Raw genomic sequence first — 19,977 nt, 5'->3', positions numbered from 1 at the left:
AATATATCAAATATATTAAAATAAACAAATATATAAACAACATTGCATTTGCTGTCAATATTCTCTAAAAAATTGTTTTGTTCCCATACAAGTGTTACTAAAGGGGACTATAGATTTACCTCTGGTCTATGGGTTTGTCTCTTATTGAGTGTGTCTGTCTGTCTGACTGAATCTAGATCCTGTGTTAACTCAAAATATACTTATAAGTTTAATGAAACTTGGTGTGTGAATAGAGGGTCCGTAAGAAATATGCATTTCTTTTTTTCCCCGAGACAGTCCACACAGGCTAATCAGGGATGACAGTCCACACAGGCTAATCAGGGATGACAGTCCACACAGGCTAATCAGGGATGACAGTCCACACAGGCTAATCAGGGATGACACTGGAAATTTGCTTAGAAGAGACTTCCTTGAAACAAAATATGCAATAGAAGCAGAAAGTGTGGTACCTGATTAGCTTGTGCAAACTGCACAGTCTGATCTGGGATGACACTTTGCGCACATGAATTAACCCTTTGCATGCTCGGAAATTTGTCGTCTGCTAAAATGTTGTCTGCTGAATTTCTAAAATTAGCATTTTCTTAGTTTAAAAAAAAACAAAACTATCAGAATAGCAAACAGTTTGGATCCTGATGAGACGCCACAGAATTCTGTGGCGTCTCATCTGGATCCAAACTGTTTGCAAAGGCCTTCAAAATTCGGTTCCAGCATTGGAAGGGTTAAGCCTTGTTTTCTTACAGCACGGCTCATTAATATTTGTATCAAAAATCCATTTTCAGGCAAACCAGTTTCAGACAGCACGTATTCTCGTAATCAACTCACAACTTTTGTGTATGTGCGTAAGGGGAAGTTACTCTATCAGTGGGTACGAAGACTTTGTGTCATATCTGGCACACGGCTCTTGATTTATCGAGGTATGTTTTTTGCAACATTTTATGAGAATATTGCTATTTTTTAAATTTATATATAACAGTGCATTGTATACATTTAAAATACAAGCACTTACTCATCAAACTTAGAATGGACAAAATTATGATGATTTATTCACACAATTTGATGTTGTTAATCTATAGTTGTTATATTCTTTACTATGTTTATGGTATAATGATTTCTTTTGCATGAGGTTTACATGATTTTTGTGTTTAAATGATTGTTTAATGTGTTATTAAACCTTGTGCATACAGAGTTTATATTTCAAGTTAATTTTTTTTCAAAATTCCTTGAAGCACTGGTAAAGAGTAATGAAGAAAACAAAAAGTTATTATTTAAAATGAAAACCCGAACGTTTAATGTTTAAAAATAAAATTTATAGATGCATTTTATTGTTTGAAAGATTAAATGTATATGTATGGATGACAATATTTAACAGAAATCAAATTCATAGATTAAGATTTTAAAATTTTAACAACAAATTCATTAAAAAACAAACTCAAAACAAAGAAAGGAGAGTTTACACAAATCAATTATATTAGTTAGTTAAATGAATGGCATTTAAAGTATGAATTCAAATAATGTTATTGTTAATTGTATGTTTTCAAGATCTGACCCTTAAATATACCAAGTACTGGTTCTTCCCAGGAAATGAACTTAAGAATATTCAATAAACCACAGACTGGAAATGGACTTAAAGAGTGTGTGTATAAGCATAGGAATGTTATGCAGCCAAGCTTAATTAAATTGGATTATCAGTAAAGAAAATTATTTAAGTATTTTTTATGCCCCAAGAACATAGGCAATTGTCATCAGATCTTCACCAAACTTAATGACAATGTGTAAGGCAATAACATCTAGATCAAGTTTGATAATCGGCAAAATTGACCCAGACACTCTTGAGTTACGGCCCTTGAATCATTGTAAAGTGTTTTTTTTCTTGTTTCCGCTCAATAACTCCAGCAATTGTCATCAGATCTTTACCAAACTTCATAAAAATGTGTAAGGCAATAACATCTAGGTTAAGTTCGATAATCGGCCAAATTGACCCAGACACTCTTGAGTTACGGCCCTTGAATCATCGTTTCCGCTCAATAACTCCAGCAATTGTCATCAGATCTTTACCAAACTTCATTGTAAGGCAATAACATCTAGGTCAAGTTCGATAATCGGCTGAATTAACCCAGACACTGCTGAGTTACAGCCCTTGAATCATCGTAAAATAAGGTTTTATCTGGTTTCCGCTCAATAACTCTAGCAAATGTCATAGGATCTTTGCCACACTTCATGAAAATGTGTAAGGCAATAATATCAAGGACAAGTTCAATAATTGGCCAAATCGAACCAGACAATCCTGAGTTACGGCCCTTGAATCATCGAAAAATTGTGTTTTTTCTTGTTTCCCCTCAATAACTCAAGCAAATTTCATAGGATCTCTGCAACACTTCATGAAAATGTGTAAGGTCATAAGATCTAGGTCAAATTCGATAATCAGCCAAATTGACTGGGACACTCTTGAGTTACGGCCCTTGAATCATCGAAAAATTGAGTTTTTTTCCTTATGTTATGAAGTTGTGCATGTTGGATTGTTATTGTCCCATATCAAAACTGAACTTTTATATGCCCCCAGTAGGTTGGTATATAGCAGTTGCACTGTCCGTCCGTCTGTCTGTCCATTGCACTTTTGCGTTTCATAACTTCTATGTCGCTTCAGATGTAACCTTCATATATGGTATGCATGTGTATATGGACAAGGCCTTTCCATACGCACACAAATTTTGACCCCTTTGACTTTGAACTTGAACTTAGGGTCCGCGTTTAGGTTTCGAAATCTGCGTTTAGGTTTCGAAAAAACTTTTTTTGGGGGCATATGTCTTCCGATGGAGATAGCTCTTGTTTCTTTGCAGATAAAACTAAATCGGGAAATCCAACTGTTGTCCAGTTAGCAAAGGGTTCCATTGATGAGGTCAAAAACATCAAAGGTCATGACCATGTACTCAAGTTGACCTCCACCCTTCAAGGTGAAAGGTCAGTGTACCTGTCATTTACAGACGAAAAGGACTACAACAAGTGGATACGGAAAACCAAAAAGGTAATGCCTATAACTTTTTGCTTCAGAAAGAAAATATTTCTTCTTTTTGTTTAATTGCAGTAAGTATTTAATTAAATACAACAGGGACACGTACGTTTGGTAGATGCTATGCAGGAAAGCAAAAATTCCTAGAAATTGCAACATATCAGCAAAATTCAAGCAACTTTCATGTTTGTAGAAAGCTTATCACTATAGAACCAATATTATAAGTTGGACACTAATTTTTGTTTTCAAGAGATCTTCTTGTAAGTCCAAAGTCTTACACCAGTCATTTTATGAAATCCATGAATTGATGATCAAACAAGATTGCATCAATCAATGAAATATCATGTCAACAAAAATTAAATCTTTCAGTGCGGGAACCGAATTTTGAAGGCCTTTGCAAACAGTTTGGATCCAGATGAGACGCCACAGAACATGGCGTCTCATCTGGATCCAAACTGTTTGCTATTATGATAGTATTCTTTGAAAAAAAATTGAAGAAAATGCTAATTTTAGAAATTCAACAGACGACATTTTAGCAGACGACAAATTTCCCAGCATGCAAAGGGTTAAATGAATCTGCAGTAGGTAGGGGTGATGGGACACATTCCTGGTCCTCATATACACTTGGGGACTTTTCTAACGCATCACTTTCAAACTTGAATATCTCAGTTATGAGTAAAGATATTGATTTAGAATTTTACATACCATCATTTGACTACATTCTATGCAAGCGCACGATAAAATCATTCATCCGTGACGATTGTACGCTTTAGCACGTGGGGTAGGTGTGATTCCATATTTTTGGACGTGGAAATGGTGAGATGCGTTTTAATTCTAGTTTTATTTCAATTTAATTATTTTTGGTGGGTTCTTACACAAGGAAAACATAAAATTAGTCTACAAAACAAAGCTTAGTACGAATATTCAGGAGCGCAATCGCGCACTTTGCATTTTACAGGCTACCTTCCCACTTGCTTAAGCGTCTGATCGTCACGAATGAATGATTGGATCGTTATCTGGCACATATTGTAGTCTAATGATCACATGTGCAATTTTAAATAAAAAGATTTACTCATTACTGAGGTACGTAAGTTTTAAAAGTGTTGCGTTAGACAAATCACCAAGTGTAGTAAAAGGCGATATACATGTTATTCCAATTTAATTTCAATTTCATAATTCTAGGTAAGTTTTTACACAAGAAAAACCTAACATTAATTAAAGAAAAACAATATGACTCGTATGAATATTCAGGATCGAAATTGCTCAATTGGCGTGTTGCAAGCCGGTCAGTTATTAAGATGTGTAAATTTATGCGTTTTACTTTTCACATTGATATTATTAAACATTGTACAAGTTTGCGAATTTGACTTTTGAAGTGACATTTTTAATTTGTTAAGTAATATATTTTGTTGTGTTTCAATTTCAATTAAATTTTCAGGACTTGTCAGATATGTGTTGAATTATTTTTGGTCCAAATTTCAACACAAGCCGTTCAAAAATAAGGGAGCAATATTGATATGATTAAGTGATGCGTTAGAAAAGTCTCCAAGTGTATTGCAGCCTCAGATAAAACAACCTCATAAACCTAAAAATACAAACACATTTTGTTCTCAGACTACAGAAAAGCATCCGAGGTTGGCCCCTCTTGAATTGCCTCTTTTTATATAATGAAAACATGACTGCTTTCATCAATTGCCTCCAGGTAAGCTATGGGTCTCGTAAATGGCCCCTGCTATATAAGGAAAACATAACTTCTTTCTTTCCAAGGTTACAGCTAAGCTAGAGTCCCCTTTAAATGGCCCCTGTTATATAAGGAAAATATAACTTCTTTCTTTTCAAGGTTACAGCTAAGCTATGGTCCCCTTTAAATGGCCTCTTTTATAATTATAAGGCAGTCTTCGAAATTAGCTTTGAAAAGTTACATGCCAGTCGGGCCAGTTACTTAAGAATTTTTACATGCCCAACATATTTTTTACATGCCCAAACTTTTTTAACCAAAATTATAACAAATCACAACATTTTAACACTTACATGCTACACATAGTAAAGCAGAACATTTGTTTCAATAGTAGTGAATACAATTACATCTAATCAATCACTAGAATTAAGACGGTCGATCGTTACACCAGTGCTCTTAAAAAGAGCGTTCTCTGGTGTCCTCGTACCATTTTTTGGCTTCCTTTTTCTCTAAATCATTGTCAATTTTCTATTTTGGAAGTGCTTTATCGGGCTTAGCCCCATCAACATACCTAAGATACTGCCTCTATGTCGACAATGACATTTGTTTACATTGACAAAAACGGAAGCGTATTACTTGATTGAAATGATCGATTCAAAAAGCATCTTCTCGATTAATGTCTAGAGAAACTGTCGATAAGAACCGAATGTGACCGAACTGCATCGGTCAAAAACAATAACGATGACGTGCGCAAGCAGGTGCGTGTTGTTAAACCAATCGAATTTCATTGTTTTACAACTTACGGCAAGGTGTTTGTTTGCAAAATTGAAAAATAGATCTGCAAATATCAAGAACCGCTTACGATTTTTTTATTTATAAACTGTCAATTGGCTTCAATAATTTACATGCCCGGTGGGCCACAAATGTGAATTTTTGTATGTGCCCGGCGGTAATTTTACTCGCCACGGGCGATCGGGCGTGTGCTGATTTCGAAGACTGATAAGGAAAACATAACTTTTTTCTTTCCAAGGTAACAGTTAAGCTAGGGTCCCTATTGAATGGCCCTAGTTTTGTAAGGAAGCCTTGACTGCTTTCATTTATTGGCTACAGCAAAGTAATGGGCCCTTTTGAAATGACCCTTGTTATATAATGAAAACATGGCTGCTTTAATCCCACTGGCTACAGCTAAGCTATTGTCCCTTTTGAATGCCCCCTGTTATCTAGGAAACTCATGAAATATTTCATTCACAGGTTAAAGCTAAGCAAGAGTCCCCTTTGAACAGCCCCTGTTACATGAGTCTTATTCTGAGGGAACTTGGCTTAATGCATGTGTGCAAAGTGTCATCCTAGATTAGCCTTTCCAGTCAGCACAGGCTTATCAGCACAGGCTTATCAGGGATGACAGCACAGGCTTATCAGGGATGACCCTTCCTCCATACAGGAATGTCAGCACAGGCTTATCAGGGATGACCCTTCCTCCATACTCGATATTTGCTTAGAGGAGACTTCTGTTTGAAGAAAAATACAATAAAAGTGACAAGTGCCATCCCTGATTATGTTGTGCTGATTGCGCGGGCTAATCTAGGACAACTCTTTACACATTTGAAATTAAGCCCAGTTTTTTAAGAATGTGGCTCGTACAAGAAACTGCTTTCATTCACATTCGACAGCAAATCTATTGGCCCCTAAAAATGATCCCTTTTATATCATGAACTTTTTATTACTGCACAGGCTACAGCAAAGCTTCCTACAAAAGCCGATCTCTCCAACTGTCACCTGGAGTTCCTTCCAGAGACTGTGTTTATCAATGACGGACTCGAGATCCTCAACCTGCGACACAATCGACTCAAGGCTCGACCGATTGAGGAGGACATCTACACCATCGGTTGGCTCGACGATCTGCCGAGGTAAGGCCGGCGCACTCTGGTTCAATATTTCAGGGCTTACACTGACGTTTGCTGTAGGCTATACTATATGGGCCACAGTCTGGGAATAGTGGGCTTAATGCATGTGCATAAAGAGTTGCCACAGATAAGCCTGTGCAGTTTGGTTAATCAGGGACAACAATTTCCAGTTTTATTGGGTTTTTGTTTAAAGGAAGTATCTTCTACAGGAAAAATCCAGTCAAGGTGAAAAATGTCATCCCTGAAAAGACTGTGTAGACTGCACAGGCTAATCTGGGATGACACTTTACGCACATGCATTAAACCCTGTTTTCACAGAACGAGGCTCATATTATCTTCATAAAAACCTTTCAATAGCCGAATCAAAAAGAATTTGCCAAACCAAGGCACATTTGGCTGGAGAACATTTTGTGAACTTTCTGTTGTTTAATGCTTCTGATTTGGGCTAATATATGAATAGAAATAAATCTACCTCTCCTATTTATGATTGTTATGCTATCATGTTAGATTGTTTAATATCCACTGATAAAACAATCACTGGTCAATACAATTCAATACAATTCTTGATTAATGAGCATTTAGTATAGTCATATTTAAATCAGCTGTTTTTGGAGAAAACCCGAGATATTGTCATAGCCAGCTCATCGTGTCGTGCCGTCCTCCGTGTGTGCTGTGCTTAAACCTTAACATTTTGTTAACCTTTTGAACATTGGTTCTAAAATGAAAGTGCTTCCATAAAAATCATTTATATAAAACTGCATCCGCAGCCAAGCGTTGGCACCCGTTATGCGGTGCTCTTGTTTTATTTGGTGATTGGCTGAGTTTATTTTCATATAATGTATATACTGTAGTTTATTTTCATATATTAATGTATTTACTGTAGTTTATTTTCATATAATGTATATACTGTAGTTTATTTTCATATATTAATGTATTTACTGTAGTTTATTTTCATATAATGTATATACTGTAGTTTATTTTCATATAATGTATATACTGTAGTTTATTTTCATATAATGTATATACTGTAGTTTATTTTCATATAATGTATATACTGTAGTTTATTTTCATATAATGTATATACTGTAGTTTATTTTCACATATAATGTATATACTGTAGTTTATTTTCACATATAATGTATATACTGTAGTTTATTTTCACATATAATGTATATACTGTTGTTTATTTTCATATAATATATATACTGTAGTTTATTTTCACATATAATGTATATACTGTAGTTTATTTTCATATAATGTATATACTGTAGTTTATTTTCATATAATGTATATACTGTAGTTTATTTTCATATAATGTATATACTGTAGTTTATTTTCATATAATGTATATACTGTAGTTTATTTTCAGATGTGTAAGACACAGACTTAAAAAATAATAGTTATGTTAATTTGTAGCTTGTCATGAAACTTATTTTGAAATGATGTAAAAAAAATTATTTCTTTAAGTATCAATTAACCACAGATGAAATATAATAATCAATTAAACAGATTGATTTGCACCGCTTTCTTAGAAATTTGTGTAAATATTTTTTTACAGAAATTAAAGGTCCAGAAAAAACAAAGCAGAGCCAACAAACCCTGTTGTAATAGAGTTTCTGTGTAATGTGTATTTATTTCAAACATTCTAGTGATCTAAGAACGTTGTCAGGAAATACATTTCAAACAAAACAACCTTCCTTCTTTATAGGTTTACCAATCTACGAAGCCTGAATCTCGCGGACAACAGTCTGGATTGTTTCCCCTTGGCGGTGTGTAAGATGCGTACGCTGATGGAACTCAATCTGGCCAGCAACAAGATCGAGGACGTTCCACCAACAATAGTGGATCTTGAAAAGTGAGTGGTGTCTTTGCACTAAATACACAATCAGTAAGGCCCCCCAAAAAATGTTGTTTGTGTGCAATTATGTCCTTAAAAAAGTAATAAATATTTTTTTACATTTACTTTTGTTTATAATACACAATTATATTTTCCATTTAAATAATGATATTAAATGACAAAAAAACATGCAAATTGCTATGCCACTTATGATTTCTTTATGTGATGGTTTGTTTTTTTTACCTGATACTTCATTGTTGTAGCTTTTTTGTTTTTTACAAATATTTCATGACCTTAAATGATACAAACATATCTTATAAAAAGTAAAATATATAAGCTAATATTACCTGACAAAATAGTAGTAATAATTACATGTTTTCATGATTATCTCTCCAATATTGTGAATAAGGATACATATTATGTCCTTTGGAGAAAGTCAAAGGATCTGTTTAACTTGAATGATATTGAAGAAACAAATACACATATGTTTTGATTAAAAAAGGGCATTTATTTTATTGTCATAAAATAAGCAATACAAAATATTACATTATATAAATAATTATCTGCATTATTCATTGAATCAATACATTTTTGCCATCAATAAGATAAAGCCTTTTTATGTATTCCAGTTTAATTTCATATGTAAAACAATATCATAATTAAATGTCTTTCGAATTACATCACTTTTTTCCAGTCTGCAGATTTTACATCTACACAACAATTTCTTGAGCGGTCTTCCGGACGAAATGTGTCGCATGCGCCACTTACTGGTGCTAGTGTTAGCCTTCAACCGTTTCTCATCAATACCCTCTGTTCTACACCAATCAAACGAGTCATCACTGCGGATTGACAGTCTTATAATGGCGGGAAACCGCATTGAAAAACTGACGCCCGAAGTACTCAACAAAATCCAGCATATAAAAAAGATTGACTTCCGTCTGAATAAGTTGACGTTGCCACCAAGTGAAATGGCGAAGTTCCATCTTTTAGAGTTAGTTACGCACCTGGATGTGAGAGATAATTCGATCACGGATTTGGATGTTCGTTCACTTCGGAACTTGGAGTATCTCAACTGTGAACGAAATAAAATACAAAGTTTGCAGATGAGTGGAAGTGCAATTAAGACTGTGTTGGCCATGAAAAACGGTGAGTTATCAATTATTTTCTAATGGCTTTTTATTTGTTGCCTAAGCATGCCCCCATTCCACTGCTCACAATGTATATTATATATTTTACCCCATAATGACCTTTATAAATATTTCCTTCCCAATGTAAGGTCTATCTGGAAAATAAAATCGACTAAATTTGGACCAAAATTAACAAAGTTTTTGGCACTTATTATATAATTGTGTAAACATTCTAAGCTGTTGACTTCAACCAATTTCTCAAGTTTTAAATGCCTAATTTCCAACCTTAAGATACTGATAAGCAGCAAATGGCATAAAACCTGAATAGACTTCTAGTTACTCACAGGCTGTTCTGGTTTTATGCTTGTTGCATACATGTATATAGCCATTTTCACTTAGGTTCTGAGTGGGAAAGGTTTAATAAACTGCATTGTTTCCTGTTTTCCAGAATTGACATCCTTTACTGTCAGTCCAAAACCTGAATGGCTGGGAAGCCTTGATCTGTCCCAGTAAGTAAAAGAGATGATGGTGATGATGATAATGATGTTGTTGAAAGTGTTGTTGATGATGATTATCTTAATATTGGAGTTGATCATGTTGTTGACAATGATGATGTTGTTGTCGATGATGATGATGATGACGACGCTGATGATGATAATAATGTAGTTGATGATGATGTCAATGACAACGATGATGATAATGATGTCGATGATGATGATGATGATGATGACAATGACAATGATGACCATGACAAAAAAATGAGGATTGTATAAATAACACAGATTTTGGTGATATGACATGTTTTCAAGCAATAATGATAATTAAGATAATGATGATTATGTGTTTGCTATTTATGTTTATATTGATGATGAGGAGAACGATGATGATTGAGATATTGGTTTTAGGTTTTATTGAAATTATATCCTAGATTTAAATGTAGCTTTTACCATGTTTTTTTCCAGCAATCGACTGGAAGGCCTGCCAGTTTGGATCAGCGACTGTTTCTTCCTTGTTCACTTGAATGCTAGTCATAACCAGATCAAGTCTATACCAGAGCGGTTAGTAAAACAAACTGATGGCTTGATACTTTATATAAGTGTTTTTTCCTCATTAACTTGAATGATAGTCACAACAATATCAGGTCTATAGTAGAGCGGTTACAGTGTGTTTTTAGTTTAAATTTGGGTCCGTTAGAGGGACCCATTCCCAATGGAAAAGTATATATTTTTCCCAAATGGGACCTCAAAATTCCCAATTGAAGGTTTCAAAAAGAGAAAAAATTAAGTCTAAACATGTCAATTATCTCAAAATCCAGCTCTGTAAGTTGAACCTTAGACAATATATTATTGAAATTTATTCTCAATTTTAAATTATTTGTCAGCAAAAAATTAACAATATTAATATTCCATATTTCAGTCTATTCTGTGACACCCCTAAACTGAAGGTCCTACAGATGAGTCACAACAGCCTGCGCGAGCTGCCGTCGGAGATCGGGAACTCTGTGCTGGAGGAAATCAGCTTGGAGCACAACCAGATCTGGCAGCTCCCTCAGGAGTTCTTTGTCAGCCTTCCAAAGTATGTGCTTTATGTATCTGCTATAGTCAAGTTTTCTAAGCTCAAATAAAGAAAGTCCATTTTGTAGTCAAATATAGAAAGTCCATTTTTTGGTTCAAATATAGATAGTCCAATGTATAAGCTTGAATATAGATGGTTTTTATTTTTACTCGAATATATAAAATAGTCCATTTTCAAGCTCAAATATAGATAGCCCTTGTCTCAAATATAGATTGTCCACTTATTTAGCTTGATGATAGATATTCCATTTTTTAGCTCGACCAAAGATAGTCCATTTTTTAGCTAGGCTATACATGTAGTCTTATCTACACAGACTAATCTCAGAAGACATTTAATGTTCATGCCTTAAGCCCAATTTTCCTATAACGCAGCTCATATTGAGTCTCGTTCTGAGAAACTGGGCATAATGCATGTGCGTACAGTATTGTCCCAGATTAGCCAGTGCAGTCCGCACAGGCTAATCAGGGACAACACTTTTCGCCTACATAGGATTTTTGCTAAGAAGAGACTTCATTAAAACGAAACATGTCATAAAAGCGGAAAGTGTCGTCCCTGATTAGCCTGTGCAGACTTCACAGGCTAATCTGGGAAGACACTTTACGCACATGCTTTATGCCCAGTTTTCTCATAACGCGACTCCTGTTATATCTTATATTCAACAGACTGCGCTACATCTGCCTGACCAACAATGCCCTTGAGATGGTTCCCAAACCAAACGCTACAGGGTACCAGAACAAACTACAAGAGCTGTACCTTTCAGCCAATCGTCTTGACAATAACGTGATCGCAATCATCGCCATGTTCCAAAAGTTGAAAATCCTGCATTTGGCGTATAATCAAATCACTGAAATTCATGACAGGTCAGCTCTAGTTTAAAAGTATTCTTATTTTACGATTTTAATTATGTATAATTGTGCATTGATAACTTTATTTCATGTTCCACAAGTTGAAAATCTTGCATTTGGCGTATAATAGAATTACTGTAATTCAGGACAGGTTGGGTCTAGTGAAAAAGTATTCTTATTAGATGAATTTGTGCATAATCCTGCAATTATTGTAAAATGCTATTGCCCAGAAGTGCATTGTATTATTTTAACCTATGAGAGTTCCTTTGAAATGTCCATAGTTGCAATAAAAAATATATAAAATAATACATAATTGTGTGGTGGAAGTGTCTATATGTGGGAATTTATTAAAGTACAATATAATTTACATAAATATTAAATTATGATAGAATTTTATCATATTAACCTACTTAAGTATCATTTGAACATTTTAGGGATTTGAGAAAGCTTGAAAGTCTACAAGAGCTGAATATTTCCGGAAATTTTCTCCGCCACTTACCAAAATGTCTAGGACGCCATGGAAAGCTGCAGGCTTTAAGGTCCAATGCCAACCTGATAAAAGAGTTACCCGACTTCAGATACTCTCCAAACTTGAAGGTAATAAGGGACATATCCTTTGTTGACTCAGATACACACCTTAACGAGTTTATGGTCCTTAGAAAATCAAGTGAAATTAAAACCTTTTTTACTACTGATACATTCAACTTTTAAAGGCATCATTTCCAACCCTAAGATATTAAGATGATCAGCAAACAGTTTAAAACCTTAACAGACTGCGAGTTACTCCCAAGCTGTTCTGTAACTCCCAAGTTAAATTTAATTAATGACCATTCTCACTAAATTCAAGGCTTCATTTCCAACCTTTAGATACTGAGGAGCAACAAACAGCATAAAACCTGAACAGACTGAGAGTTACTGGCAGGCTGTTCTGGTTTTATGCTAGTTGCAAAAGCCATTTTCACTTTGCTTCTTATGGAGGAAAGGGGGTTAACAGACCGCGAGTTACTCCCAAGCTGTTCTGTTTTATGCTGGTTGCATACATAAAGGATATTTGTTGGATTCCATGGAATATCGATTTTATTTCACGGTGATCATATAAAATAATAATTTTTTTATGAGTGGCACAGCCACAAGTGAAAATATATTTTTTTATGATCACAAGTGAATTAAAATCGATATTCCATCAAATCCAACAAATTTTCTTTTTATTTTATGCTTTTTTCATCCTTTAATTTACATTGAAAAAGAGTTTAACTGGATAATTTTGCTGGATTTATGTCGTCAATACCAAAGCCTGCTTTGTGCAGTGGTAGTGCATTTGCTTTTGGTGCCAGAGGTCAAAGGTTCTAGGTCCCAAGCTAGACAATATTTTTTATTAAACTTGTTTTCTTGCTGTTGTAAAAAGCAGAATATTCAAATTATTATTCATTTGTTAGTGAACTTATTTAACCCTTTTCCACTTTGATATGTATTTTTAGGCATTAATGTAGTCCCTCAGAAAGTTAACATTAATTAAAGACCTTTCTTAATAGATTCAAGTTTTGGAAGGCTTCATTTCAAACCCTTACATGTAGATACCGATGAGCAGCAAACAGCATAAAACCTGAACAGACTGCATGTCACTCGCAGGCTGTTCTGGTTTTATGCTGTTTGCACATGGCCATTTTTACTTTGCTTCTGAGTGGGTTAATGAGATTTTTCAAAAATATGGAAACAATGTATCAAAACATATCAAATCTTTCTAAGGTTCTCGAGGTGGGATCCAATCGGCTGATGGATGTGTCCGTGACTAACCTGATGGCGTCAAATGTAAATCTGCTCGATATATCGGGCAATCCAGAGATGCAGGTCAGCTCGACTGAACTACGAGGAATAAAGTGAGTTATGTCCCTTGGTTGTGTAGGAATATGAAAGTTTTGCCTCTTGACTTTAAAGGAGAAAATACTTCGCATAAAACAATCTTTGATTTCTCCCTAGCATTGACCAGTAGTTCCTATTTTATAGACACCTTTTTCTACTTTAACCCTTTGCATGCTGGGAAATTTGTCGTCTGCTAAAATGTCGTCTGCTAAATTTCTAAAATTAGCATTTTCTTCGATTTTTTTTCAAAGAATACTATCAGAATAGCAAACAGTTTGGATCCAGATGAGACGCCATGTTCTGTGGCGTCTCATCTGGATCCAAACTGTTTGCAAAGGCCTTCACAACTCGGTTCCCGCACTGTAAGGGTTAACAGTCTTAGTTTGCAAGGACAAGTCTTGCTGACTGCTATGATACATGGAGACTTATAAGTTGGCATCATATTTGGTGCTAGTCATGTCAAGGTCAAGAACAATTGAGTCACGTTCTGAGAAAACTGGGCATAATGCATGTGCGTAAATTGTCGTCCCAGATTAGCCTGTGCAGTCCGCACAGGCTAATCAGGGACGACACTTTCCACCTTAATTGGATGTATGCTTAGAAGAGACTTCATTTAAACGAAAAATGTCATAAAAGCAGAAAGTGTCGTGCCTGATAAGCCTGTGCAGACTGCACACTGCACAGGCTAATCTTGGACGACACTTTACGCACATGCACTATGCCCAGTTTTCTCAGAATGCGACTCAATTTTTCTAAAAATATTTAGAAAAACATCGGTTCCTGCTCAATAACTTGAGTTTTTAGACAGATATTTTTTGTCTGCCTTGGTAGTTTTCGTGCAGACTTGGGACTCCATTGTAGGCAGATGGGTCAAGAGCACTGTTTTTAAAAACTAGAAACAAGAAAAATGGTTTTCATGTAATAAGTTTGTTTGTGGGCAATAGTCCTTTTTTATGGAAGTTTATTATAGGCTAGCCCCTTATTTTATGTCCAGCCAGTCATATCAAGGTCAAGGTCACTGGTACTTAAAATGGAGAAAATAAAGCGGGTCACACAATTACTAAGAAAATTCGCTCAGAGTAAAGTTGAGATTAAGAGCGAATATTAATTCTAAATAAACGCTTATCACTTTCTTGGTGATAAATGTAGAAAGTTAGCATCATTTAAACCTTAAAGACATGTAATAAAGGGTATAAAACAGCGAAAAATACCTTTCTTGGCATGGATGACGCCATCTTGTTTGTCACGCAATTACCCCCCCTTGATGGAAGAGCTGTTCTGAAATTTAATGAGAAGTTAGCTAACAAGTAGATCTAGCTCCAGAATGCACAATCTTTGAAATGCAAGTAAATCAATTTTTAAAACCTTGGAAACCTGGTTTCAAGATTACGCTATGTATCTTGTGTCAATCGTATTTAGAATAAATATGCCTTTCAGAAAGTTTGCACATTTAAAAAGCTAGTCTTTACATACACACCCCTCTGTCCCTAAACTAAGAGAGTTCTGAAAATTCTAAATTTTCGTCTTAGTTTTCAGTATTCATGTTATTTCAATTTACTGAAATTCTTCTTTTTCGTTAATAAAATGTAGTTTAACAGGATTCCAATATCATGATATTTGATCCCAGTTTAATTGCATTTTCTGAACCAAAAATGACATACCTTTAACATGGAAAAGCATGAGCAGATACATCTCACAATTAATCCAAAATTAGGCTGAAATGCTTGAGTCGTATATGTATATAATTTGAAATTATTTTTTCCTGAATTTTTCCATGAAAATCACAGATGAAGCAATTTTGTTATGACTGACTGCAACATTTCTCCAAGCTGTATGTGTAGCATAGAATTAGATTTTGTAGTACTTGTTATCCTTGTAGTACAATTTTACCACATTTTCAGAGATTTTTTGATGACATTTAAAGGGTAAGGTTGTGTATAACAATGTATAACATTTTGATTACAGTTGGGTGTGTTTTTGTATTTCTTACCAACTACCAATCAGATTCGTTTGAGATTTGAGGTGATTCGCTTAGCGACCAGCAGGTAGTCAACAAACAGAGCTCATTGTGCAACTATTGTACCTGATATCAACATTCTAAGCAGATGCAATAGTTTCACACTTGACTGTCAATAGCACCACAGACAAATTAAATCAATATTATAATGGTTAAGATACGCTGCCTATGCCTTTGAAAATTAATTATGCATTTACCATAATAAGCCATTATGAATATGTTTCTTATTTGGATTTCTACATTTTAAACTTTTAAGTCTGAAAAACCAAGCCATTTAAAGTCGGACAAAAAAGAAAAGAACACCTGAGATAAATTTCAAAATTCACATTTACTGTCAAATTTACTCATACAATTACTCTGTGGTGCTATGTTTTGCTGAAACAAGTTTTACTTAGAACTGATATATTATGTGCATGCCTCATAGTAAGTTATTCTTTAATAATTATCACGTAAATGTAATTTGTTATTTATTTATTTATTTAAAATTACTTTCTTATAGTGTACTTGGTCTACTGAGCTATATAATGGAGTTAGGTTGAGACAAGTTTAAACAATTAAGATTAGTGAATTTGTTTAACCATCAAATAATAAATTTTGCTTAATATTTCCCATTTTTATGCTCCCGGTAGGGTGGCATATAGCAGTTGAACTGTCCGTCAGTATGTCAGTATGTGTGTATGTCAATCTGTCCGTCCGAAAAAAACCACTTTAACGTTGGCCATAACTTTTGGATTATTGAAGACAGAAACTTGATATTTGGCATGCATTTGTATCTCATGAAGCTGCACATTTTTTAGTGGTGAAAGTTCAAGGTCAAGGTAATCCTTCAAGGTCAAAGGTAAAAAAAAAAAATCAAAGCGACGTTCTCATGAAGCTGCACATTTTGAGTGGTGGAAGTTCAAGGTCAAGGTCATCCTTCAAGGTCAAAGGTCAAAAAAAAAAATTGTTCAAAGCGGTGTTCTCATGAAGCTGCACATTTTGAATGGTGGAAGTTCAAGGTCAAGCTCATCCTTCAAGGTCAAAGGTAAAATAAAAAAAATATTATTTCACAGCAGCGCAATAGGGGGCATTGTGTTTCTGACAAACACATCTCTTGTACATATCAATAATAAGATCAAAATGAATCCAATAAATACAATGTCTTTGACATTAAAATAAGCATCTCATATGATTTAGTACTAATCAATATTATATAAAATTTTATATTAAATAATGTCTGTATTATGGTAGTAAATGTATTCTATGGTGTTTGCCCCTGGTGGTAATGTAAACCTCATTGGAGTGGCTCTCCCAGCCCCTGGTGGTAAATGTAAACCTCATTGGAGTGGCTCTCCCAACATATATAACTGGTAATTTAAAACTACTGCCAACATAGTTCATTCCAATATGGAACACTGGTTTCATTTTGTGGCAGTATTCACTATTAAACATTTGATGTGTTTGCAATTCTGGATGCTTGCAATAATTTGACAGCATGTTTTCCTTTGTACAACATAGGTAGTTTTTATGTATACTCAGCAAGCTATTATTGTAGTATTTCCTGTGGATAGATTCCATTTTGAACACAATATACTTAAATATAAATGTGTATGATTTTTATTTTGGTATTTTTTTAATCCAGCTACCGGTATGTCAGTTTTACACAACATGAAAAATAATCATTATTTGTTGTTTATAAAGTGCTTAAAAAGTTTAGACATAGAATCTTCTGGTGTCATGTTACTCTAGTGAAAAAAAACACCATACATACACAAATATTTGCTTGATTCGATTAACCAAAAGTAGAAAAGCAAAAACATAATATTATTTCCCCTCAGTTAATTTAAATTGTTTGTATTAGGCTTTTTTATACCACAAAAGTATTTCCTTTTTAAGCATAACTTTTTTAATGGCTAACAAACATTCTTGATAGTAATTAAATCCTTCTTAAGAAAGTTAATGCCATTTTCAACAAGTGGTTTATATACCTAGTAGTTAATATCAAAGCAACAAACTTAATCATTGTTTCAGAACCAAAAAGAAAGTATGCATGGTGGACATAAAGGGTCAGAATCGCTCCCTACTTGACCTTCGAACTGCGGGCTTCGATGACCTTGAGATTCCTTGGCAGAGTGGACTGTCACAAACTTCTGGCATGAGGAACAAGCAAGTGCATCTTATCATATTAACTCTACTTTTAATCGCGTAATCCGTCAACTTAACCTGTTTTCATACCACTATGAAGCCGATGTATACCAATGAGCTCATTAGTTTGCTGAGACTTCATCTGCATATGAAATGAAAAATAGTTGAAATTAATTTTTATTAAACTCTATTGCAAAGTTGTTTTTCGTGTTGTTAAACAATGTAAATTACAACTTAAATTTTTTAAATCCTGTAAAGTAATCACAATTTTATAGTTCCTGAATTCCTGAGGATAGATATGCAATTATTTCTACGACCGTATCTCTTATTCATATTGGCCAGATGCCAATTACTTGCATAAGTATGTCCTCATAGTACTTGTAAACCAGCTTACTCAGGTAGAATGCGAGTTCAGTTGAGATTGCCTTGATGAAATCTGAAATTAAATATGTTGAATACAAAGAAAAATCCTGATGAACAAAACAGCACATTTTTTAAAATAAAACACATACTAAATGTAAACTATCATTTTATTTATTTCAGATTGTCAGTCAGCATTGTTAATAGACCAAAATTCAATGAAGGCCAGGAAGGAATGTTTGCTCTCTTTGATGGAGGTCGAAATGATGAGGTCACGAGAATATTGGCCAATCAGATTACGGCCTTGTTGGAGGAAGAAACAAAGCATCCAATCACATCGCAGGATTATCTGAAATACACCCTCCTTGCTGCTCATAGGTAATGATGAATTGTGGTTAAGAGACATGTGAAGATATTGCAGGCATGGCAGGGACAGCTCTTGTCTTAAATTGTGTCACACGTTCGGTTAGCGTGTGCTCTTTCTTATGAGTGACCGATTTGTTACTTTCACGTTGTTTCCCCAAGTGCGCAGGATAATGAAAGACTGTAAGTCAGAGCAACATTAACTGTAGAACTTTATTGACACAAACACACAGCAAGATGGCAATAGAGCAGAGGTCCTGAACAAATGCTATTAATTGTTAACAATACAAATTTTACAACTGAAAGTATTCAATATCTAAAACATCAAACTTTAGGGAATAACTCGCTTTTAGCAAGAGGTAACTGAAGAATTTTAATATATAAAATAATCACCAAATATTTAGACTTGCATGTAGAATGAACAATTGTAATACATACAAAATACTGAACTTATATCACGTATACAAGTAAAGTAGAAGTAAAATAAATGTCTTACCTGTAAGTCAGAGCAACATTAACTGTAGAACTTTATTGACACAAACACACAGCAAGATGGCAATAGAGCAGAGGTATTGAATCCATTCTGCGTTTGGCTTATATAGGAGTTGGTTGCCATCTGCTGTTGTTATGGTCACATTTGGTTTAGATTTGCTCTGACCCACAATTAGGTAATGACAACAAAGTATGTTGTAACATCAAAAGGGAGCTTTGATTAAGATGCCAATAACAGGCTGTCATTTAAGATCTCAACATGAATAATTTGTTTGTGTCTTAATCTTTTACATGCATTGTTGACAATATTGGAATATTGAAAAAGTGTTACAGCAAAACTGTAGAAGGATGTAATGTTGATGCAATAATCTTTAACAAGCATTGTTGCTTATATTGGAAATATTGGAAAGGTATTTGATGATTCTCTTAACAATAAGTGATGTAAATATGTTGTATAATATTGCATTTACAACTAAGATTGTGTTACCCCTAAATATCATATTGCCAGAGATTGACAAGAAAACAGACATCAAGTGTAGCTGTACAAGATCATGAAACCCTACAACAATAAACAAATATACAAATGACATATACTATTAAACAAATATTCAAATGGTCAAATAACTATAAAACTATTACTATAAAATCTTCAAATATGCAAATGACTGCATATATAAATGCAAAACAATATAAAATCTTTAAATATGCAAATGACTGCATATATTAATGCAAAACAATATAAAATCTTCAAATATGCAAATGACTGCATATATAAAAGCAAAACACTG

At 34.3% G+C, this 19,977-nt stretch overlaps 1 protein-coding gene and 1 long non-coding RNA gene across 2 annotated transcripts in view; one reads left to right on the top strand and one right to left on the bottom strand.

Moving 5' to 3' along the window:
• LOC127845417 (PH domain leucine-rich repeat-containing protein phosphatase 2-like) overlaps positions 1 to 19,977 on the top strand; it is a 75,608-nt gene that overhangs the window by 45,325 nt on the left and 10,306 nt on the right. The window contains exons 3-15 of the mRNA XM_052376316.1: positions 780 to 914; positions 2,838 to 3,022; positions 6,417 to 6,592; positions 8,298 to 8,444; positions 9,121 to 9,572; positions 10,002 to 10,062; positions 10,516 to 10,611; positions 10,970 to 11,128; positions 11,791 to 11,988; positions 12,408 to 12,570; positions 13,720 to 13,850; positions 17,861 to 17,995; positions 18,518 to 18,712. Of these exons, the coding sequence (XP_052232276.1) occupies positions 780 to 914; positions 2,838 to 3,022; positions 6,417 to 6,592; positions 8,298 to 8,444; positions 9,121 to 9,572; positions 10,002 to 10,062; positions 10,516 to 10,611; positions 10,970 to 11,128; positions 11,791 to 11,988; positions 12,408 to 12,570; positions 13,720 to 13,850; positions 17,861 to 17,995; positions 18,518 to 18,712 (2,233 nt within the window). The remainder of the gene's footprint in view (positions 1 to 779; positions 915 to 2,837; positions 3,023 to 6,416; positions 6,593 to 8,297; positions 8,445 to 9,120; positions 9,573 to 10,001; positions 10,063 to 10,515; positions 10,612 to 10,969; positions 11,129 to 11,790; positions 11,989 to 12,407; positions 12,571 to 13,719; positions 13,851 to 17,860; positions 17,996 to 18,517; positions 18,713 to 19,977) is intronic.
• LOC127845439 (uncharacterized) lies at positions 11,896 to 15,093 on the bottom strand. The gene is made up of 3 exons (XR_008033218.1): positions 15,045 to 15,093; positions 12,473 to 12,525; positions 11,896 to 11,972 (listed from the first exon to the last, which is right to left on the bottom strand). It is a non-coding gene; the product is annotated as an uncharacterized LOC127845439 (long non-coding RNA).

Source organism: Dreissena polymorpha, chromosome 9, assembly GCF_020536995.1.
Source record: "Dreissena polymorpha isolate Duluth1 chromosome 9, UMN_Dpol_1.0, whole genome shotgun sequence".
Classification (NCBI taxonomy): domain Eukaryota; kingdom Metazoa; phylum Mollusca; class Bivalvia; order Myida; family Dreissenidae; genus Dreissena; species Dreissena polymorpha.
This window is presented reverse-complemented; position numbering and strand designations above follow the sequence as displayed.